This window comes from Thunnus thynnus, chromosome 10 (genome assembly GCF_963924715.1).
Source record: "Thunnus thynnus chromosome 10, fThuThy2.1, whole genome shotgun sequence".
NCBI lineage: Eukaryota > Metazoa > Chordata > Actinopteri > Scombriformes > Scombridae > Thunnus > Thunnus thynnus.
The window spans coordinates 25030068-25054574 of NC_089526.1; the positions used below are offsets into that span (position 1 = coordinate 25030068).

General features: G+C 39.8%; 2 protein-coding genes and 1 non-coding gene across 4 annotated transcripts; all 3 read left to right on the plus strand.

Moving 5' to 3' along the window:
* Positions 1–825: 825 nt before the first annotated feature.
* Positions 826–5113, plus strand: psma2a (proteasome 20S subunit alpha 2a). Its single transcript, XM_067602260.1, has 8 exons — positions 826–939; positions 1483–1559; positions 2346–2478; positions 2901–3023; positions 3131–3212; positions 3382–3455; positions 3944–4001; positions 4108–5113. Exons 1-8 carry the CDS (start codon positions 899–901, stop codon positions 4222–4224), a joined length of 705 nt encoding a protein of 234 aa, XP_067458361.1. The 5' UTR covers positions 826–898; the 3' UTR covers positions 4225–5113.
* Positions 5114–6023: 910 nt separating this feature from the next.
* LOC137191830 (ATPase family AAA domain-containing protein 2-like) lies at positions 6024–24004 on the plus strand. Of its 2 annotated transcripts, XM_067602254.1 has the most exons (30): positions 6024–6399; positions 8041–8195; positions 8831–8886; positions 9012–9192; positions 9353–9434; positions 9566–9647; positions 10118–10303; positions 10793–10913; positions 11368–11382; positions 12355–12456; positions 12993–13101; positions 13195–13310; positions 13534–13708; positions 13973–14061; positions 14323–14482; positions 14987–15077; positions 15375–15552; positions 15678–15814; positions 16054–16177; positions 17313–17499; positions 18153–18338; positions 18459–18594; positions 20424–20620; positions 20991–21150; positions 21337–21459; positions 21914–22087; positions 22175–22921; positions 23192–23325; positions 23456–23584; positions 23819–24004. In XM_067602254.1, exons 1-30 carry the CDS (start codon positions 6202–6204, stop codon positions 23849–23851), a joined length of 4563 nt encoding a protein of 1520 aa, XP_067458355.1. In that variant the 5' UTR covers positions 6024–6201; the 3' UTR covers positions 23852–24004. The 2 variants fall into 2 exon arrangements, with proteins under 2 accessions (XP_067458355.1, XP_067458356.1); XM_067602255.1 differs by lacking the exon at positions 11368–11382.
* On the plus strand, positions 17614–17748 carry LOC137192033 (small nucleolar RNA SNORA5). The gene has a single exon (XR_010930494.1). It is a non-coding gene; the product is annotated as a small nucleolar RNA SNORA5 (small nucleolar RNA).
* Positions 24005–24507: the final 503 nt, after the last annotated feature.

A 24507-nucleotide genomic window follows, 5' to 3' on the forward strand; every position in this document is an offset into this window, starting at 1 on the left:
CTATCAATAACTATAGAACTATTTATGAATGTACAACTATCTATAACTACATAAACTATAACTATCGAAAATATAACCTTTGCCTCCATTTATCATCTCTTACTGGTACTATATTATCACCATATGTTTTTAAGATCTTGCTTAATTGTGCTGTGAAATTCAACTGGAATATATTAATTTCTATTTTAAATTGTGTGTAGGATGTTAATATAGTTTTTAAGATATGTGTTAGTAGACAAAGAACAAATGTGAACGTTTAGAAAAAAAACTTGTTCTATTTTTTCATTTCAAAATTGATAGTAGACACATAAAAAGAGCGCAACAATTTATAATATCTCTTTTATCTCTTTCATTGTACCACAGCATTACTGTCATTGTCTAACATACTGGTGTATTGATTATGCTGAATAATAATCATTAACAGAGTCTTTCCTTAATCCAGATTATAATTATTTATTAGCAAAATTACCTTGAATATGTGTCATTTTATTTTAAGACACAGAAATGATAAATCAGACGGAATGGTTTAACCTTTTATCGGTTTATTTCAGTCTCTGACCGTAGGGTAGCACTTAACACAACATAAATCACACATTAAAAGCAGTTGACTAGTTGATTAGTGTTTTGAATTGACAGGTCACCTATCTATCTATCTATCTATCTATCTATCTATCTATCTATCTATCTATCTATCTATCTATCTATGAATGAATTAATGAATTAATGAATTAATATATATATTAATATGAATTAAATTGAAATCATATTATCGGGTTTATAACGTAGCCTGGTGACACCAGGATGCAGTTCACACGCAGGTTTATAGGCGGCGGTGTTCAGTTTGAAATCGATTCGCGAGCCGCTAATCAACACAGAGCAGAAGAAGAAGAAGAAGAAGATGGCGGAACGAGGCTACAGTTTCTCCCTCACCACATTTAGGTAAACTTTGTCAAAAAAGCCATAAAATTGAAAAAGGCATCCACGTTTGCTGGCTATAGTGGTTGTTGTTTGACAACGGCTTGATAAAATGAACGCACGGTTTTCTATTTTAGTGAGAAAATAAGGTTTTTGGAGCCGTTGTAGTCGATGCACTGTCATTGCCGGGTAATGAATCGGCTAACGTTAACGTGAACTGTTAGCACGCTGGCTAACATGTTTTCAAATGAAAAAGTCAAGTAACCATTTGTTGCTGTTATCCATGATAAAGAAAACGTGATTAATGATTGTATTTGTGAGCCAGTCGTTGAACAGACCGAAACAGGTCAGCTTTACTTGCAAAATCTCTGGAGACGAGCGAAAGTTAGCTAGCTCAGATGAGTCAGTTGTTTTAGCTTTTGCTTTCAGTTTCGTCGTCAATTGTTGTTACACTATCAGCCTGGCTTTGCAACTGCAGTAGTTGTTATATCAGCTTTTTGTGTTCGTGTATTTCTCCTCCGCCTCGCAGCATAATAATAATGCAGCATCTTGTTTTTGTATCTGCAGCCCTTCAGGTAAACTGGTCCAGATTGAATATGCCCTGGCAGCGGTAGCAGCTGGAGCACCTTCAGTCGGCATCAAAGGTATGGAGTCACCGAAATGTTTGGACCAAAAGTGGGCCATGAGCCTTTCTTTGAGGGTTATTGCACCATCGTCAAGAAAAGCTTCAACTAAGTGGGACACTAAACTACAGGAATTTGAAGTCTGGTTGTTATCAAAAGATGCTACAAGATGTGTAATACAAAGTAACAGTCGTTATTATTATTGGGTGTGTTTAAACAGACTCAAATTGGATGTAGAGCTGTTACTGGTATATTATTGCTCCCTTCAGAGTAATTTTTTTTGACGTGAATGTGCAAAATGTCAAATGCAGAAGATATTTGACTGTAGGTTAAATGTGGCAGGGGTGCACAGTTTGGAGAGTCTAACCTTAACAAAAAGAGAGCTAAAAATTGTATTGATAAAGTATATAAAAGTAATACAAGTTTTGCTTTTCTGACTGCATAAAAGTAAAATCAGTGGGTTGAGCTAATAGACCTTGGTGCAGTAACTTAAGTACTCACCAGCATCTGTAAATGCCATGGTCGACAAAGCCTAGATGAAGCTGGTTTGAGATTACAGTTTGGAGAGTTTAACCTTTACAAAAATAGAACTAAAATTGGTTTGGTAAATTTAATAAAGTGCATAAAAGTAATATAAGTTCTATCTTTCCAACTGCAGAAAAGTCAAATCATTGGGTTGAGCTAATAGATGCTGGTGCAGCACTAATTGTTATGGTTGACAAAGCATAGGTGAAGCTGGTTTGAGAAAATGATCATTAGTTAGGATCTGTAAAGACACTAATTGTGATGCTCTCTTTGTTTTTTCAGCTTCTAATGGAGTGGTCCTGGCGACAGAGAAGAAACAGAAGTCCATTCTGTATGATGAGCAGAGCGTTCATAAAGTGGAGCCCATCACTAAACACATAGGCATGGTGTACAGCGGCATGGGGCCAGACTACAGGTGGGGATTCTTTGTGGTTTGAAAGAATCAGAGTGTCAGTGTTTTGTTCTGCGGCCACTTGATGCAACAATATTCTAATCCTCACCAGCCTGTTTGCATGGCTATACTGGAAGGTTTTAAACCCTCAAGAAATGTCATGTATTCTACATTACTATCAACCATTTCCCAAAGCGTTCTATAAAGTTTTTAGATTGATTACCTGCCTTCCAGATAGTCAATGGCTTCAGTCACCTGCTGAAAAAAAACATTAATATGGGAAAACACATACTTTGGTGTAAAGTGTTTTCCCTCGGGTGGTACTTTTTCTTTCAGTGTTGCAGCTAAGCTTTGGCCGTCTCAATGTGCACACACAGTATTAATGTGTTTTGTATGACCACTGATCCTCACATACACAGAAAAATTAACAAGGTCTGTCCTTGCAGGGTTTTGGTCCGACGAGCTCGGAAGTTGGCACAGCAGTACTTCCTGGTTTACCAGGAGCCAATCCCCACAGGCCAGCTTGTCCAGAGAGTGGCCTCTGTAATGCAGGAGTACACACAGTCTGGGTGGGTATATAAAAAAAGACAATTAAATGCACACTGCTTATAGACATATCACCAGATGTATTCGGCTAGCAGTTTATTGATTTAAGCTGTGTTGTTTTCTCCTCCAGTGGAGTGCGTCCATTCGGGGTGTCATTGCTGATAGCTGGATGGGATGAAGACCACCCCTACTTGTTCCAGTCAGACCCCTCTGTATGTTCTGTTGTTCATTTTCATATTTGTCATATCTGAATCTGACACATATTCCAGTCATATTCTCAGTTTGCGGTAATTCAATGTAAAGACTATACTCTTGATAATACTGTATATGCCTGAAGCATAACTTGTTCCTGACTTTTTGTCTTCTGTTTCTGACTGGCAGGGTGCTTATTTTGCATGGAAAGCCACAGCCATGGGAAAGAACTACGTAAATGGAAAAACATTCCTTGAAAAAAGGTACATGTTTACAGTAAAAGGCATTTTCTTTGTAATGAATAGAATAAAATGATGTGTGCAGTAAATGTGTGTATATATGTGAATTTTGATGGGCTGAGCTCAGTATTTGCTGTACATTGTGTATATATATTACAGTTCAGTTATATTCATCTCTCTCTGTGTGTTTACTATGACTCTCAATGATCAAAGTTGATAAATACAGGTGTAAAAAGACAGTTTATTGTGGTACAATTTAGAGATATAATCAACTTAAACTTGTGGTTCAGTTTGAGGCATTTTTTAGCATTGTCATGCCTTTTTGAGCAAAATCTGAAGGAATAGAAATTGTTTGTGTTACTGATAAACTGCAAAACAACAAAAGAAAACTATAACCGGTATGATGTCAGCGCAGATACAACTGAAGCCCCAGTTTGTTCTACAAATAAACCTGAAGAGTACGGTGAAACTTTTTAAAATTGGTAGATGACCACTTTATTTTCATTCTCCAGGTATAACAACGATCTGGAATTGGAAGATGCCATCCACACAGCCATCTTGACTCTCAAGGTATATTGTTTGTTATAACAATACCTGAGGCATTAAAGTCTTTCTTCAGTGTAGCAACGTCTCTCCTTTTATCAGTCATTGACACTCCCCGATCTTTGTGTTTCAGGAGAGTTTCGAGGGTCAGATGACAGAGGAGAACATTGAGGTGGGGATCTGCAACGAAGCCGGCTTCAAAAGACTCACCCCAGCCGAGGTGAAAGACTACCTGGCAGCGATTGCGTGAACACCCCCTGCCTGGTGACGGGTCTCTCTGGCCACATTTCAAGACGGAGACATGACAGCGCAGTAGCCAACAGTTGCATGACACATCTTTTTAATACACCACAGAATCATTCATAAAGAGTTTGACATTATTGTGTTATGTCTGCAAAGTTTCTGCCCTGAGAACATGGAGTATGCGCATAACTTCACTATAACCAGGATTATTAATGTGAGCTAGCAGGATTAGACAGACTGGTGCATATTTACTGAAGGTGACAGCCTTTGTGTGTGTGCAACTAACTTGGCTGCCACTCACAAATGCATTCACTTGACTCCCATCAGTGATAAGTTGTCACATAACGAATTGGCTTTGTCAAAAACGTGTATCCGTATTGTGAAATGTGGCAGTTGGCTACTGTGCGTATGAGAAGGAATGTGGGCTCTGATGAGTGAAATCTCAAGTCTTCCACTGAATCCTTCAATTTTCTTATTTCTCATTAATGTTCCAGCAGCAATGAAATTTTTCTACAAATCAAGCACTGCTTTATGCATTTATTAAAATCTGATCACTTGTAACCATTGCTGAGTGTGACAAAGGGCCAAAAAATTGAAATAACTAGTCAGGCCAGACAGATCCTTATGTGGGTGATTTGTTCATCCTGAACTTGTTTCCCCTCAAAGCTCCTGACTGCACTTCATCAGCACTCTTCAAACACACTAGAAAGGGGGATAAACAAAAGCAGCAAGAAGGGAGGATCCAGTAGAAAGCTTGAGATTTTACTTAAGGAATCTGGTTGCCTGTACAGCAGTTTTACAAAATGTACTTTTTTTTTCAGGCTAGAAACAATTCTAGAGTTTGTATTTTCTCTTCTGGTATCTGTCAGTTATTCAAATAAAAGACAGTGAGTTCATGTTGTGTGTGTGAGTCTTAAATTTAAAGCCATTGTACCGTTAAAACATGTAATATGTCAACATGCTGTCAGGGGCTACGTCATGGTCTGTGTACATCAACCGGGACACCTTTCCGAATTTTACATGTATCCCTACGCCCATGTTATGAATAATAAAAAAGTACTAAGACAGCAAATAATCACAACAGCACTGACCATCCACATCTGGTGCATCTCTGCAACTATGAAAATAGTACTAATATGATTATGCTACATTTATAATTTAGCCAACGGGTCTATTTTTTTTAGACCGCTTTATTGAAACAAATTTATAGCACTTTCTGTACACAACTTGAGTCTACAATCGCAATATTGTAAGGGGGATTAATTGTAGTTGTAATAAAAAAATAAAATAAAATGGTAAATACCTTGTAAGGATTAAAGTGGTTATAGGTTTAGACAGCGTTTTTGTTTGTACATTCAGATACTGAAAAAATGTATTGTTTGATATGGACAGTCTGAAAAGTTTTTTTGGCTTTTTTCTTAAGAATTTGGATTTGTGACTATAAAATTTGGTCAAAATAGTAAGCAAATTAATCAGAACTGTGAACAGAGAATCCTGTCATATGCAGTGAATACAAACAACACATTTTCCAAAGTAATAAAAAGTGAGGGTAAATATGATCACCAATAAATTATGACAATTTAATCCACAGATGTTTTGTATGTGTGCAGGACTAAAATAAATGTAGCAGTATTTCTCTGAGCTCCCAGCAAAAGGTACAGCTTACATCAATGTCTTTCTTGAGTTTCTGCAAATAATTATTTGTTGATTAAAAAAAAAAAAACAACCTGTGAAGCGTTTTAAATGATATCGACGGATCTATTTTTCTGTGCGGCAGCTCCTCGATAGTTACGTCACAACCTCTGATGACGTTTGTGGCGCCAGAAATCAGTTTAGAGAGGAGCTTGTGTGTGTCAAGCTGGAGGATATTTGCCGTTATCTTTGCTGTGCTGGCGGCACTGTGAGCGTTAGGACACTTTTTTAAGGGGGGATAGTGGCTGATTATCCGTCGTTCATGCTTGTATAAGGTCAGTTTGGAGTCAAGATGGTGATACTACGCAGCAGCGGCACTGTCGGAGCTGAGTCGGTGGCGACAACTCCGAAGCGGAGGTCGATGGAGTTGGACACAAGCTCGGAGTTTCTGTCGCTGCTTCCCGCCTCCCAGAGAAAGTCCGCCCGGCTGACCCGGTCCTCCCGGCCCTTGGATGATAGCTTCAGCAGCCCGGAAAACAACACGACGAATGTAAGTGTGTACACATAGACAGCTGGTGTTAGATCACCACTTGTTTTGGTGGATAAAGTAGCTTCAAACGCAAACTTTGCTGTCATATACCTGCTAGCGTGCTAAGCTAACTACCCTAGCTACCTTGTCAGCTTGTCACTGACTGATAGAGTAGTAATCATCACTCAAAGTTTCCTAACATTTGACTCAACTCGTGTCTCTCTTTGACATAGATTTTTTCGTGTCATGTATAACGCTCACTTCTGAACTCTCCAGTTAAAATAAACAAATACGCTAAATATTAATGTTTTGTTCAGTGTTGTTGTGCGTCATGGTCCTATAATAATAACGTTTGTAAGTTGTTAGACCAAATTAAAAATGTCAGTACGCTAGATGTTATAAATGTCTAAGGTGGTGTGTTTTGGTATTTCTGTAAGGCAGTGGTTCTCAAAGTGCGGTCCGGGGCCCCCCTTGGGTCCTTGAGGGGATTCCAGGAGGTCCCCAGCAAAAAAGGGAATAATTTATATTCACTATAATTCCATCCATCAGTAACACAATGACAGGATGTATAACTATTGTGGTCATGGGTTTCATACATTTTCTGTAATAAAACATCTAAAAGAAAAAATCCTATCAAATGGGGGTCCATGGTCTAATTTATTTATGTCAGTTTAGGGGTCCTTGAAGTGAAAAAGTTTGAGAACCACTGCTCTAAGTTGCAGTTGTAGGGATTTGATTGGTCGGCAGGGGGATGTGTTCATTCATGAATTCATTCTTTCGTTGAGTCATTCAGCTGGGAAACAAAACAAAACAAAATGTGCTTAATAGACTGTAACCAAACTTTTCACAGAGTCACTATTTTGTGAAACCGCACTGCAGCTTTAGCATGATTAACCTCTATTCTACAAAGTATACTTTATCTAGTATATGTGTGTGTGCACGCTTGACATGAATGTTCAGTTATATGGGTCATTAACTGATAGTTGCATGACCTTCTGAGAACAAACTAGTTTTGAGTAATGTGTTGCTTGAGTTTTAGGACATTATTCTTATTCTAAAAACAACACACTCCCTCACAGACAGAGACAGATAACAAGAACCTTTATCAGATTGAGTGCAGAGGCAGTGGTCAGTAGCAGCACCCATGGGGCAGATAGTGTGGTAGTGACTCAAAAGTCAGATATTACCGCATTTGCTGCTATGAGGAGCTGGCCTTTAGCTTCCAGTCATTCCAGTCATGGGACAGTGACTGCTACCCAGCAGCCCCATCTTTGCGGTTTACTACAGATAGAAACTCATTGATTTATTTTAAACGACTAATCCACATACTTATACATAGCTCATGTTTGAAATGTATGGAGTTAACATGTTGTAGGAACATTTACAGATTGTAAAATAGAATTTCAAATCCAAGATGCTAAAGCTGAAGCAAGTTAACTGAAGTAAATGTGGTTACTCATAATTTCACGTGTAAACTGACCTGCACTCCTGTTGACTCAGTAAACATAGCAAAGTAGGGAACCTCCTACAAAGACCTGGAAGTTAGGCAATAAATATACTTTATGTTATGATTAACTTGATTTCCTTATTCAATATAGTAGACACTCTTGAACTTCTGCTGTTTATACTGTAAATTATAAACCCATAATGTGACCGTGCCAGGGACACGCTGATATGAAGCAGGGGGACGGAAGTGGTCTCCATCACACTCCGAAGACCCGAGAACAAAGAGTTAAACTGGAGGTCTCCTTTGCGGACATGGAGCCAAAGACCAGCAGCCCTGTGAATGAAGACAAGGCTGGAGGCTGCTGCACCAGGTAATACAGTCAGTTTAATAACTGTTTGATTATTAGCAATACTTTTAACAACTGCTTTTTAAGGGGTCATGGTAGGGGTGTTTTTCTGCAAAGTAGCGAGGATTTTCAGGTTAGATATTACAAGTGGAAAACTTATCACCCACTTAAAGTGATCAATGGCCATCACAGAGAGGCAGAAATAAAGGCAAACATGTTTTGTCTGTAACTTGACACTTGCATCAAACATTAAATAACATTTAATATCTCTATTCCTTACAGTCAGCTGGATTTCCTCATATAGGACAGTTTCCACTGATTATATATGTATTCTTCCCCTGCAAATTTACCTCACAACCTACTTTTGTAAACAAGTCTTATTATGTTTTTATTTTTTTTTTTTTTTTTGGACAGTGTTGATGTCAAAGAAAGCAATACATTCTCCAAATTAGGCATGCAACTAACAATTATTATTGATTAATCTGCTAATTATTTGTCAGTTAATCATTCGGTCTGCAAAATGTCAGAAAGCAAAGCCACAAGAAGCAGGAATTTTTTGCTTAAAACTGACTTAAACGATTCAGTTATTATCAAAGTATTCAATTATTTTTTTGTTGATCAACTTATTTTTGATTTGTATTTGTCCTTTTTCTCTTCAGGAAATCCTCCAGGCTGCAGAGAGAGGGGAATGCGTCCAGCAGCAAGCAGCAAGCAGGTGCGGTATGCTACCATATCTTTCTATAGTTACACAGCACATGAAGCACGTTAAACAGAAATGAGTATTTAGGAGGGCCTGTACTACTAACAGGCTAACAAAAAGTGTTTCTGTTCATGCTCAAGATGTTCCAGATGAAGTGGAGGGGTCCTCCACTCCCAAGAGGAGCCGCTTTAACCTGCAGAGCCGAGAAGTGGAAGAAGAGGAGGAGGAGGAGGATCGCTCCGTACGACGTAGTTCCCGAATCACTAGATACAAACTTGATTCCCGAAATCAGTCAGTGCTCTACGACCGCCTCATCACCAAGTGAGTTCAATAACATTCACTGCAGTGTCTTTAGTCTCCCTCCAACACTGTGTCAGTTTTGTATCACCATAAGTAGTATCCAGCTCACATACGCAAAGCTAATGAGTAATCTCAGTGATGAATTTTGATAAAATCTGATGAATTCTTCCTCCTCCCTTAGCACTGCTGAAGCTGTTCTCCAGAAGATGGACGACATGCAGAAGATGAGACGCAGACTGAGGAGCAGAGACACTGAAGAAGAGGTAATAATCCACACTCCTTATTCAAACATGGCATTATGTAACGGAGGGGATTTTGCTGTTTACTGTGCAACATGTTACAAACCTCTGTAATCATAACGTTAATCGGAATTTAACTTGTTTTCTGTGAGCAGCTGGGAGTGTACACCAGGGGCAGAATGGGAAGGTCTCTGAGGACAGACGTGGAGAGTAAAGACACACAGGAGGAGAACCAAGGTGAGACAGATTAGATTTAACAGCCACTTCATGCTTGGGATCGAGATCAAAATATGCTTTATTTGTTTTGGGGAATATAAAGGCATGTTGTTCCTGCTCCATTCAGTGCTGGAGAGAATTCATTCAGCTTCATTCATCTCAAGCCCCCAAGTTGCTACTAGACATCTAACAGCCAAGTGTGTTTTCTTCATCTTAACTTCGATGGGCTATGATATCATCAAAAGCAGAATTGTTCACATTTTGTTTTAAAAATGGCAATCAGCAATATATTTTGTATAATCATTGTGAGGCTGATGTCATTTTTATTCACTGGCAACGATGTGATCTGTTGTTGAGTGGTTTAATTATTCGTAGTGTCTCTACACTACTGCCTGGACCTCAATGTGTTCAAACTTTTAGCTTAAACTTTGTATGTAGATCACATCTTTAATATCTCTTCTTTTCTTTTCTTTTTTAATTTAAATTCACAGCAGGGGATGAGGATGATCATGATGAAGAGGAGGAGGAAGATAGAGAGGATGATGATGATGAGGAGGAGGAAGAAGATGACGACGACGACGATGATGATGATGAAGATGGCGAGGAAGAGGAAAACCAGAAGCGTTACGACTTCAGACAGCGAAAGACTGTGGTTCGCTATCAGGCCCCACAGGATGGTACTGCTTCTGTTCAGCTCGATCAATGAAACAATAGACATTTTGATGTGTAACAGGTGTGAATAATAAAATTTAACGATAGCTGCCTCAGTTTCAGGGTCCTGGTACCGTGTAACGTGCTGTCATGGGACACTGGAATAGAACCGAGCCATCGTTAACGTTATTAGTAACAATTGTGCTTTTCCTACTATGACTAAGCCTGCTGTGAAAAAGCCCCATTGATCATTAGATGGATCGATTCAACTTTATTGCCATTACACACAGAAGGCACCAGTACAAATCCAACCAGACCAGCAAACAATAGCAAATTTGGCACAGGAGAAAAAAAAGATTAGTGACATTTACAGCTTAGTCTCTCTCTGTCCTCTCATACTCGTTACATAGTTGAATATTTTTGCTAAGTTATAAGTGTGCCCTATTAAATACATTCACCTGAATATCTGCTAGCTTTCCACTGAATTTGACATTTTGATTAAAATGTTTTGTCAGAACCCAGAGAGCCCAGGAAGCGCAGCATGTACTTCAAGGACCACTCGTCTCCTACCAGACGCAGGTTCAGATTCAGCTCCACGGCCCCCAGGAGCCCCTACAACAGAAGAAGAACCAGCCTGTTAGTATGACAACTCAGCCACCAACCATTCAATATGAAAGTATGAATGTGAGAAGTAAAACATCTGCTAATAAGGGATTTGTTTTCTCAGTAACCCTTGATGGTCCGCTTAATACCACATAAAATAGTCTTCCAACTTACTGTAGGACACATTTGACTTATTATCTTGAAACGTGACTCACAGTTAGGTTTATCAAAGTTTATTCTGCAAGAAAAAAACATTTACGCAATCACTTCTGAATGGCCTGATAGCTGTTACGCTTACTCATATCTCAAACACACACACACACACAGAAAGAACATGGGCCAACATTAAAAAAGTTGTTTCTTTGATCTGTCCTGGTGTCATAGTGCTGTCTCTAATAGGCTTTAGTATCATCATTGCATGTTAAATCCATCCCAAAATTCCCTTTTTTCCTCTTTTTTTTTCTGATTCTCTTCCTCCCACCCTCAGGAGTAGTTCTGAGAGGTAAGACCCCAACTACTTATCTTTTGTTGGTGTTTTTTAGTCTGTAGTTTGTTTTTTGGGATGCTGTCTGTTTCTGCTAACACCGTGGTTGTGGTGGGGGGGGGCACTATGGTTGAAGAATTGGGATGCCGAACCAACATCAGAACTTTGTCACTGTTTAAGCATTGTTGAATGTCTTTTAGACAAACAATGAATACATTTGTTTTAATGCTTAAATGAAAAGTCTTTCAATTAGTTGACATGATAGATTGCAATGTCTCTGTTGCAAATCTGAAAATGTGGAATTGGCAGCCTTTCAAAAGTTTAAAAAGGGGACGCTCTTGATTTTGATGTCATCTGTTGATCTTCTTTGAATCATCAAACAGCAAATATTACTAACACTGTATTCCTATATTTCCATTTTTGACTGGACACCATCTTTTCATCATTTTGTGTTAATTGATATCTTCCTTTTTTGAGTTTTCATTTTTTTATTTTTATGTGCATCTAATTAGAAGTTTCCCTCACATTTAAAAAAGTTGATTTGTCAAAATAACCATTTAAAATCACTTCTGTAAATCAAGCACCCCTTACGTGTTGTTCAGATAGTATGTCAGTGTGGTGTCATGAATGGTGACGGTGTCATTCGAAGTGGTTGGATGAGTTGCCCCTGTGTTATTGTTGCACATCATACATAATCAAATACTGCCTTTCTACTAAATCCATGCATTCTTACTATTGTTTCAACAATGTGTATGTTTGTGTGTATTTGTGTATTCATGAAAAACAGCGATACTTTCTAATCAGTGAGTAGTAATTGTGGTGTGCTTGTGTGTGGAATATGAGTGTCTTGGCTTACTAGCATTGATTCCTGTGTTGTTGCAGAGAGTGACATCTGTTTATGATAAACTGATAGTCACCATGGTACAGATTGGATTAGAGCTAATGGGTCTTTTGGGTGGGGGGGGTTTTTTGCATCTTTTGCCATTACAGACGGAGACACGCCATCCACAGTAGCGACTCCACGTCCTCCTCTTCAGACGATGAGAAATTCCAGAGGCGGAGAAGTAAGAACAGGAGCAGGTCGGTCAACAGGTGAGAGCAGCTGCAGCTGTCATAAACACAAGTACAGGTAGACAACAGCGGTGTTTTGAACACAAAGGTGGGCGACAGATGAATGAAATAGTTATCACATGATAATTCCAATCGGTCAAAAAACTAATGTGACAGCAAACTTTTTCCCAAAAAGTTTACTTTCACAATTTTATTAAATTATATCTTAATTACTGCACTGCAGAAAGTGGGTGAATAAAACACATAAAGCTTGCAGATTTGTATCTTAAAGATAACTTTTATAGAAGTAAATTACACTTAATTACCGTTGTGACCTCTTGAGTCCCTCAGTAATAATATTTTACATATTTCCACTACCCATCTTTTCAGTTGAACAATGATTTTCTACAGTAATATATACACATAGATCAGTGGGATCACTGTCTTAATGTGTTTCATACAGTATATTCTTATTTTTGTACAAATCTCTCAGGACAATCCATATGCTTTTGCTGTAACAAATCAAAACTGCCGTATAATGAGATGTGATTCTCATGTGTTCCCTTTTTCTCGTGCAGATGTCTGCCTATGAACCTTGTGAAAGAAGACCTGCTGGGGATCCACAAGGACAGAATGAAGATTGGAGCCAGCCTCGCTGATGTGGACCCCATGCAAATAGACAAGACGGTAAGCTGCATGGACACAGACAAAGATGAAAGATTAGTTGGACAGAGAGAATAATGAGAAAACAATCTGACATAACAATCTTTGCGACCTCAGGTGCGCTTTGACAGCATCGGAGGTTTAAGTAGACACATTTCTGCGCTGAAGGAGATGGTGGTCTTCCCGCTGCTCTACCCAGAAGTCTTTGAGAGGTTCAAGATACAGCCACCCAGGTAAACTATTTGTGTTAGTCAACAGGAGGAAGTGTTGATGCTTTGCAAATTAAAAATGTCACCAGTTATAGCTGTGCATTTATTTTACGTTCTCTGGATCAATATTTAAGTGTTCTTTTGAGAGCAACCAAAAAGTATGGGCTTATAGTTTTATGTGTGTTAACATCTGTATATTTTACATGCCTGCTATTTATATCTTTTCTGTATTTCTCCCGGTTTTTAGGGGCTGTCTATTTTACGGTCCTCCAGGCACAGGGAAAACCCTCGTAGCCAGAGCGCTGGCCAACGAGTGCAGTCAGGGGGAAAGAAAGGTGTCGTTCTTCATGAGGAAAGGAGCTGATTGCCTCAGTAAGTGGGTGGGAGAATCTGAGAGACAGCTACGCCTGCTGTTTGACCAGGTAAACCAAAGTGGTGGTTTCAATGTTCTCAGTCAAATCCAGTCAGAGATACTCACATTTTATTTGAATGTTTTTGTATCTCTTAACCATACAAAACCAAAAGAAAGAATTTCATAAAGCAGATACTTTGAAACCAACACACTATACTGTATTTGGACACTTTATTAACAGAATAAATCAAGTTAATGTCTGTTCCTTTTTAGGTATGAGGTCTGAAAATAAACCAAATTCTAACTGATTGAATCTGTACTGAATTCCTCCCAGGCATACCAGATGCGTCCGTCTATCATCTTCTTTGATGAAATTGATGGTTTGGCTCCAGTCAGGTCCAGCCGACAGGACCAGATCCACAGGTGAGCAGCTTTTCTTAGCTTATGCAATCCATGTGTGTTACTGAATAGACCAACTGCATGTGTAATGTTGTTAAATGTTGTGCTCCAGCAGGGATTTGAAACAACTTTGATGCAGTTGCAGCTCAACAAATTCCTTTTAGAACTAAAAGTCACTACTTCACCCCGTATTAAACCTTAATTTGGCTCAGTGTATTGCAGTCATATCCTCTCTGTTGCGGTGAGTGAGAAAAACTTAATCACAGTCCGCTTCTGTCTCTGTAGTTCGATTGTGTCGACCCTCCTGGCTCTTATGGATGGATTAGACAGTAGAGGAGAGGTCGTAGTGATAGGAGCCACAAATAGACTGGACTCCATCGATCCAGCTCTCAGACGACCAGGACGCTTCGACAGAGAGTTCCTCTTCGGCCTGCCGGACAGAGAGGTGAGATACTGTAGAGGGATTGCTATGCTTGGCAGAGGCCATAAAAGAGAAAAATGACATGTAGGTTATAGTCAAATCATCAATCTTCAGACACACATTATGTTATGGCAAATACAGTTTCTGTGAAGTTGCACCTATTACTCCTGCTTATGTGTAGCTATTTTTTCTTTACGGTTGCATTTTTTCTGTCACCTCATTTTTAAGATTTTCTTACTTCAAAGAATCATACAAAATGTACTTTAATATTGGTGATACCACCTTTCAAGTGGACTTATTTATACTGTTACATATTTTATAGTGAACAGATCCTCTAAGTTGTAGTGAAAAAAGCAGCAACATGGCATCAATAGCAGACACCCCGGGAGCATTCTCAAATGATTTTGGGCCGAGGCAGTGGAGGGTTGTCAGCTGATACACTGGTCAATGTGATTAATATTCTTTTTACCCTTTTGAGATATTGGGCCTGAAATTCAAATGCTGTGATGTCATTTTTTTTTATGGCAGGCGAGAAAGGACATTCTGAAGATCCACACCAGACAGTGGACTCCTCCACCTACTGACACTTTTCTGGAGGAACTGGCGGATAAATGTGTTGGTACGTTTGCACATACACATCTGAGTTTGTTGCTAAGCTTCCTCTCTACAAATAACACATTAGGTTGCAATTGTCCATACTTTATAATAACATCTAAGAAGCCATTTTTATTTTCTAAGAACATACCACATGTTACCATAGAGTAACATTTACCAGAAATGATTATCTGCTTCAGCTCCATTCAGAGAAATTCTACAGGGAACACTGCACAAAGCTTTGTACACTCAAGACTACAGATAAAAGTTTGCTAATAGTCTTAGTGCCGTTACCAGCAAGCTGATTGTCTTTGCTTGGTAGGTTATTGCGGAGCAGACATCAAGGCAGTGTGTTCAGAAGCAGCCCTGTGTGCATTACGGCGCCGCTACCCACAAATCTACTCCTCATCTCAGAAACTTGTGCTTGATGTCAACTCTATCGCCATCACAAACAAAGACTTTATGTCTGCCATGTCCAAAATGGTGCCCGCTGCCCAGAGGTATGTCCAAGATAACTTATTATTCTGCTTTCCCTTTTTTATTTTTGAGTGTTAATATTCTTACAGCCCCAGGGTTGGTTTCTTGCATATGGTTGTTGAATGAACATGCTGATTGTGATTCACAGAGCTGTAGTGTCACCAGCCAAGGCCCTGATACCTGCCATCCGTCCTTTGCTGAGCGCCTCCCTGCAGAACATCCTCGACACAGTCAGCAGAGTGTTCCCGCACGCTGAGCAGGGCTTAAAGAGGAGGAGAGAACAAGGTGCAGTCCTGCTTCATTTTCTTCTCTAGTTCTGTCTTGCATATATTTATACTGGCCCTCATCTGCCCTGGTGTTCATGTTCATACATTCTTTCATTTCATTTAACAAATTCATTGTCCCTATCTCCATAATTAATTACAGACTAGATCACACCTTAAATTGTTCATTTGCCAACCACTTTTGGTGCTTCAGTTAGACATCAGGAGTCACTGCTGGAGTGTGTGTGTGTGTATTTTCAGATCAGCCCTGTGGTTTGTCTGAGGATGATCTGATGTTCAGTGAAGATGAGGACTGCACCGGTGGACAGACCTCTCACTCTCAACTCAAAACACCTGCTGCTAAGGGACTCCTCAACCTCAACAGGTGCGTTAGAGGTGATGCAGGAAGGAAATTTTGTGCAATTTGTTTACTTATTGTTTCAGATTTTTGTTAAGTATCGTTATACATAATTTCTCAATTAATTCTTTTTTTTTTTCTTACTGTTTTTTTCCTGTTTTTACCATTTTTAAATTGTTTAAGGTGTAAGAAACAGCTAAGAGGAAGTAAATATTAAAATACTGTATTGGCCCGAGTATAAGACAGGGTTTTTTTTCCTGGAAATACATCTGAAAAAAGTGAGATCGTCTTTTATTTCGGAGTCTAAACTTTTAAATGTCAATTTACGTTCACAACAACAGATGGTGCTAAAAATCTGTGTTCTCTTCCTGACTGAAGCGAGCCACCGTCCCTCACAACTAGCCTACATTGTCCGGGGATTTTAAAGATGAAGAGACACAGTGATCGTCTCGAACAAAGTGGCTCAATAGTAGCCCAGGTTAATCAACAACTGAGTAACAGTAATGTAATGAATGTTGCCGTCAACTCGACTACTTCACTGTCTCTCCTCTGCTCTGTGTATGTGGAGCGGAGAGAGGAGAGAAACTCAGCGCGACCATAAGTGACAGCAAAGCGCATCGAAGTCACACACTGAGCTGAAATGAAACGAGTGCACATAAATTTGGTAAATAACATGAATGAACATAGTCTGTACTGCGTTTTGCTGTCAGTTATGGTCGCGCTGAGTCTCTCTCCTCTCATCTGTTTCACTGCGGGGGGTGCGATAAAAGTTTTGCTAGTAAAAAGCAAATAAGAGTAATTTAATCCAAATTGTAAGTCTTTTTCCAAAAATGAGTCTTATAATCAGGGTCGTCTTATCTTTAGGTGAATACTGTAATTTAAAAAATCTTAAGGTGGAGCAAAAGCTACATTGGGAAAGATTAGTCATCTATGGAGGCTGACCCAGTGTAATCCTGGACCCTTTACATGTCTTACTTCATCTCCTTTTTTCTTTATCTTAACTTGACATCACAAGTTCTGTGAGCCATTCGTTGTCCCAGCGACCCAGATCCTTTTGAAGATCATTTAGGCAACTTAATTAGCCCTTGACTTCAGTTCAGTGAAAATAAATCTGAACTCCCCATCCACCTCACACATCTCTCTGCCATCTCTCCTTTTTCAGAAGTGTGTTGAGCCAGCCAACCTCTTACCGTCCGAGGATGCTTTTAGAGGGCCGACCAGGTTCAGGTCAGAGCTCTCATCTGGCTCCTGCTGTCCTCCACACTCTGGAGAAATTCACTGTGTACACACTGGACATGGCTGTACTGTTTGGAGCCAGTGCAACTGCACCAGAAGAGACCTGTGCTCAGGTAAACAAAATACCACTGTTCTAAATAAGATCAGATCATAAGAGAAAATTAGACCTGACACAGAACCAATTTAGACTAAAAACACTGGAGTTTGCTTGTTCATGTCTCTTCTCTTGCAGCCTTGTCAAATTCAGTGTGTTCTTTTCAGTGAACCTCACTGGCCAAAGTGGCTGCCACAGAGAATGTAGTTCATGGGCCCCACTTCCTTCTGTCATGGATACTGGGGATAAATATGTACTACAGACAAATACTAGTATGAAAAAGCCATGATAATAGCAGGGATGAATGAGAATCAGTGTTACCAGAGCTTGAAGCTACGTCTTGAAATTACTCTTTTTTTTTTTTTTTTTTTTTTTTTACCAGCAGTTAAACTACCCAAACGCATTTAATTTATGATGATATTTAACACAGAAAAGCAAACAAATCCTCACTTTTAAGAAGCTGTCACCAGCAAATGTTTATAATTGTTACTTAACTTATATAACTGCAACAATCAAATTGATCCGAAAATCTACAGGACGTTTTTCAGCCTGTACCATCTTATGTTTCATTAAAGTATTATTCTACTACCCTCTGTAGATTTATGTAAATATCTTTATTATTTGTAAATATCTATTCCATAAGTTAATGTTCCCATGTAACATGCTCTGCAGATTTTTGTTGAAGCCAAGCGAACCTCTCCCAGTATCCTGTACATCCCTCACATTGGACAGTGGTGGGAAACAGTGGGTCCGGCCTTAAGAGCGACCTTCCTCAGCCTGCTCAGCTCCATCCCTGCCTTTGCTCCCATTCTGCTGCTGGCTACCTGCAATCTGCGATACGCCCAACTCAGTGCGGAGGTATGGAAATAAGAGTGATACACTGTTGGCTTGGCACAGCATTAAAAAAAAAGTAGTAGTGGGGTCACACACTCATCTGCAAGAATGTCTTCTCTCACCTCTCACTTTTTCTTGCCACAGGTTCAGGAGTTGTTTCGGTTGGAGTATGGGGAGGTTTTCCTTGTCCCTGTCCCCACCAGCAGAGAAAGAAGAAACTTCTTTGAGGACCTGATCTTAAACCAGGCTGCTAAGGCCCCTGCCTCTAAAAGGAAAGCTGGTGAGAAATAGATGAGTTTGGAAACAAAATCCAAAGTAATTAATTTTTACTTAATAAATGATCTTGTGTGTCACATGACACCAGCATGGTTTGGTAACAGAGAAGGGTAGTGGTGATGTGTCATGTGATATACCCAGCACAACCATTACCTACAACACAGAACAGCACTCAGTGTGGTTAATGTGACTGTTATTAAAATGCCTGGCAAATGTTACTGAAACTGGCTGTGGGAAGAGGGAAAATATAAAGAGGAGTTACCTTTCTTTTTAAAAAAGCAAGATAATGTGTTTATTAGACGGGAAGAACAAAAAGATTAAATAGTGCACAATACAGGACATTTCAGGTGCAGGATGTTGGAGAGTAAATACAGAGGACAGTGGAAAGTCTGCACAATGAAAGTCAATGTGATCTTAATGTTGTGAGAATAAATATGACTTTATTTTCAGTGTGTGTATCATGTCACATTCCCAGTGTGAGTAGACAGCGAGAACATCTTCATCCTTAAAAAGAACCATAGTCTAATAAAATCATCGACTGTGAGCAAAAAGTGTGTGTGTGTATACACTTATAAAGGTATTGAATAAACACAAATGTAGTGTGCAGGGTTGGAATTTCACAGCGGCCATGGCAGCCACGGCCGTCGTTGCCACTCACTCTGGCCACGATGCCCCGAAAATCATCGTACACCCTACGGCCACCATGGCATTTGTGCCCCTGCTACTGTCAAAATCTCAAGATTGCTTTAAAAGTGTTAGTGGTCTTTTGGAACTGCAGCAGTCCTTGCAGCTTGGATTGGTTGCACACCTCCTTTCCAAAACAAACAGTCATGGTGATTAAACCGGTAAAAACACTGAATAAAGCAGTTACACATTAAAAATCACACAAGATGTCCTTGGGGGCTGTGAGCCAAGTTGCTGCTATTATTTGCTCAGCTTGTTCTTCCAGACGTCTGATCTGGTGAAAAGATACAGTTAAAATGACCAAGATCCAAAAGGTTTATCGTAAAAATGTGTCTTGAAACTTAAAAACACTTAAAAAGTTAATTTATGACAGAGTTTCTGGCAGACAACCACAACACAGACGTATTATCTTGTAGGTTTATACTCTTTGGTAGACGCCATTGTGGCAGACAACCACAATGCTGACGCATGCACACAAGATGATTATCATCTTGTGCGCGCATACTCTTTGGTTGAGGGAGTATGACGCCATTGACAGGCGACCAAATGAAACTGACTGTTACCTTGATTAAAATGACTGATTTCTCTGGGTTTGAAAATCGTAAACATTTGGGATAATGTAAGATGATGAGTCAGATTAAAGACTCTCTCACACACAGTATTGCACTCTGTTTATCGGACTCTGTTGGTCCCAACAAGATCCCTCCTGCTGTTCGGTTTCATTCCCTTATTTGACACACACCCTCCCTCCCTTCCTAGAAGAACAGGAATGGCAATTGAGAGTGGTCAGAGAACAAGTGGAGGAGTGCTTTACTTCCTGTTTTTTACTGTAGGTTTTAGTAAGAGGCATAACTTTAAAGAGACATATAATATGACGACTTCAAATGCTTGTTTTTTATTGATATTTACAAAGTGAATAATTTATTTTTCATGTCACTCATGTTTTTTTCGAATCAGAAAGTCAAGTTATTTATTTGTAGGCTCCAGATCCTCTTATTTCACTCAGTGGCCTTTGTGCCCTAAAAAAATTTGTGACACCAAAGGCCAAATGGCCCCTAAAATGACGAAGTTCCAAGCCTGGTAGCGTGTATAAAGTGTAAGTTTGTGTGTGAGGTTCGAGTGCATCTGTTAACTCTTCTCTCTCCTCAGTGCTCCATGCGTTAGAGGTGCTCCCCGTCGCCCCTCCGCCTCCCCCACGTCAGCTGACAAAAGAGGAGGTCCAACGATTGGAGGAGCAGGAGGAAAACACCCTAAGGGAGCTCCGCCTCTTCTTGCGTGACGTCACCAACCGCCTGTCCCAAGATAAACGCTTCAAGGCTTTCACAAAGCCTGTGGATTTAGAGGAGGTAGCTGTTCTATTATATTCTGTTCTCTCCTAATCTAACAATGCCTCACTTGAAGCTGACTCACTGTCGGCCAAGCTGAGAATAATATCGTTGTTGTACTGTCCTCCATCAGGCAAGCAAGTAGGTTTGTATTCAGTCTGCCAGTGTCTTCTTTTATGCTTCCACCGGGGGGCGCCAAAGTCAAGACATTTTAAAATCCTACAAATAAGGATTTTTAGAAAAAGTAAAATAAATGACTGATCTACAACACAGTGAGCAATTGATACTCACTCTGTTGCTCATATCAACAGATTTTATACACTAAAAATTCAGTTTGATCCCTTTCCCCCTACAGTTGTACTCACAGCAGCCTCTTGGTCACGTATTTTAGGTTCCAGATTATGCTGAGGTGATCAAGAAGCCCATGGACCTGTCAACAGTTCTCACTAACATCGACCTTCATAAGTATTGGACGGTCAAAGAGTTCCTTCAAGATGTGGATCTCATCTGGCAGAATGCCCTCGAATACAACCCAGACAGGGACCCATCAGGTACACACACACACATACTCCCCATGCTCATGCAGAACATAGTGTATTATTATTTACAATAACTGATTAGATGATGTAACTGTTCTAATTTATTTTTGTTACATCTATATTTAGTCTGATGAAAGAAATGATTGTGTGTGTGTGTGTGTGTGTGTGTGTGTGTGTGTGTGTGTGTGTTTCTTCCAGACCGCCAGATCCGCCACAGGGCATGTGCACTGAAGGACACTGTCCATGCCATCATTACAGAAGAACTGGATGAAAATTTTGAGAAGATTTGTGAAGAGATCAAAGTGTCACGCAGCAGCAGAGGTGAATGCTGTGTGTGTGTCCTAGTTAAAAGGCAAACGTCACATGATTAACTTTGCCCTAGCCTCGGGGATAATTTATTTTATCACTGACATTCTGTGTTCAGTTTTAAAATATCAACCAGTGAAGATAATTTTAGTTACTGAGGGCTGACTTCACTCAGTGACTTATTTAGTAGTTTGAAATACTGTTATGAAGTATTTTACCAAGCTTATGTTTTTAATGTGGTACTACCATATTTGCTTTTTTTATGTTACTCATATTATTATAGAAATAACTTAAGCTTGTATTTTTTCACCCCTCTCTCTTTAAATACAATTCAACTGTGATTTAAACAAATGCTGCACAACTGCATCTACTAGTTAAATCAGGTCATCAGTTTCAGGATGTTTATGGTTTGTTTGAAGTGGATGAAAACTGTTTCTTAAAGCTTTTTTTTTTTTTTTGACCACCACAGGATGCTCCACTGGACAATTTGCTCCCACCTTCTACCATGTTCTTCCTAAACAGCCCAATGCTCCTGCAGAGGCCAAGCTCAATGACATGACCCCACAAAGCGAGCCAGTCGGAGCCACAGCTGCAGTTACTCCCAATGCAACTGCCTCAGCTGTTACAACACCTAAACCCTCAGGTAAAAAGTCCCGTAGATAACAAAAAACTAATAATTTAGGTACAAGAATTACAACAAACAAATGTCAATATCTTTCCGTCCCTCCAGCCCAGAAGAAGAAACGTCGGAGGAGTCGCTGGGCCACTGGCGTCTACGCAAAGAAGAAGTCTTCCTCCTCTCCTCACGTGTCCAGAGATGATATTCAGTTAGGTTCCGATGAGGAAGAGGAAGATGGGGATGATGAGGAGGAGGTTGAGAAGGGAGGAGCAGCAGAGCATGATGAGGGGAATGGAGGAGAGGAGGTGGTTGATGTAGAGTCGGTGCCTGCAGCAGCTCACAAAGGTAGTTCTGAGTCCACTGCGAAGGAGCAGGACAGCCAGGAGGAATGCGAGGAGGAAGGGAGAGAGGAGAGGAGTCAAGCTGCTGAAGATGAGCTTATTGTGTGTGCAAACCAAAAACCAGAAAGTGACGAGCAGAGACAGAACGAAAAAGAAAAGGCGGACGAAGCTGTCACAGATCAGTCAGGGGAAAACCACCAGCACAGAGAGGAGGGAGGAGATGAGAGCAGTGAAATTACTGCAGTGAACACTAACAAGCACAGCCACGCTGAAATAGGAGAAAACCAGGGACAATCCTACACAGAGGATTGTGGTGAAACTCACAGTGAAAAGCAGACAGAAACTGAGGCTGAGAAATGTCAAACTGTAACACAGGAAGATGATAGGAGCAGCGAGGTAGCTACAGCAGAGGAGGCAGAGCAGAACAGCGAGGCTGAACCAATGGAGGTGGATGCAACAGAAACGTCTACCACAGAGCCCTCTGCAGCTGTCAGAGGAGAAGACGACACTAGCACAGGTTGGAAATTAACATTGTTGTACACTCAAGGATATAGGAATTTATGAGTGGCTTGTATTTGTATGTCAAATGACAAACCTCTAAAAATGTAGAGAAAATATCAGGGGAAATGCTTCATTCAGTAAATCCCTATTGTAACTAATAAATATCATTAGTGTGATGACAACTCTTCAAGGCATAGCATAGTGCAATCACAGTGACTGTATCGGCAGTCATTTATTATAGTGGGCTAAACATTATATGTCTTCCTGTGTGTATTTTGTGTCTCAGAGCGCAGCGGGAGGCGAATGACTCGGGCTCTAAAGAACGCTGTGTTGCAGCAGCAGGTGATTGATGTGGGGAAGGCTCTGCAGATCCTGGATCAGGAACCTCCTCCTCTGGTGGTGGACAGAGACAAATTAAAGGTGTTTGAATTTTTTCTTTTCTTCTTTCATCCTGTACTTTTGGGTTTTTCTTCAGATTAGAGTATGAAGTTTGACATTGTAATCTTCCTTTAATCTTTCTCTCCGTCGTTTTTTCCTTTGCTTTCTCTAGGAGCTGTTGGAGAGCGTTGTGACCAAGACTGACGGCTACGAAGTCTACAAGCTGGAGAAACTCTACGCTCTGCTCTGCCAGAGCATCTATAGACACAGACGAGACTACAACAAAACTGCACTAATACAGGTTAGTATTACACTGTATTGCAGAGCAGATGTGATCCGGAGGCCTTTTTCAATGCAGACATTTGACTTGTCATAGCAGGAAAAGCACGAGTGTAACTAATGACCTTAACGATGGCTCAGTATTCAGTATTGGTTACATTTCTATTTCATGTTATTAACATGGAAGGTTATTTTTGCCTAAAGTACTTTCATGTTTCTAATCTATTGTCCTTTCCTCATCTTTTCATTGGATCAGGAGTTGGAACAAGAGATTGAAGACTTCTGTTGACTTTTCTACAGCCCATCCAGCCTTTCAGCTGTGTAAATATACAAACATTAGTTATATTTTGGTAGAAATACACAGGCACATCTTTTTGTGCACTAACTAAATCTTTGTATTACCTCTTTTGTTTATATTTAAATAAATAATTTTCCTCTGAAATGGTGCTGTGTGCCTTTTTGTGTGCTCAAGATGAACATCACACTACAACTGTAAGATTAGCAAATGTATGACCTTTGCCATGAATTTTAGCAAACCCTGACTCACTTGTCCACTGCAGTGATAATATCTTTGTGCTATCTTTTTAGCCACTGGGTAGTTTACACTCAGGTAATAAGTTACTCTGATATATATCTCCTGTGGTAGAAGTTGTTTTAACCACGTGAAACTGAATGATATAAATATATTTTTACTGCAAAACTATCATGCATCTACAAAATATTTAAAGTCCCCTTTCACTCAAAAATGTGTTCTGCTTATTGTTATGTCTGTATGATATTTGAACTTCACTGTGCAGAATGATGTATGTGCAGAGCTTGACACTGGAAGGCTGTTTTCACAGCTATCTGCTGGAAGTGGAAAGTTTCTATGCGCTCATTTAAAATCAGATTTTAAGGTGTGGGCCTAGAGCAGGATTTGTGACATCATAAATAGTTTGGAAGCCA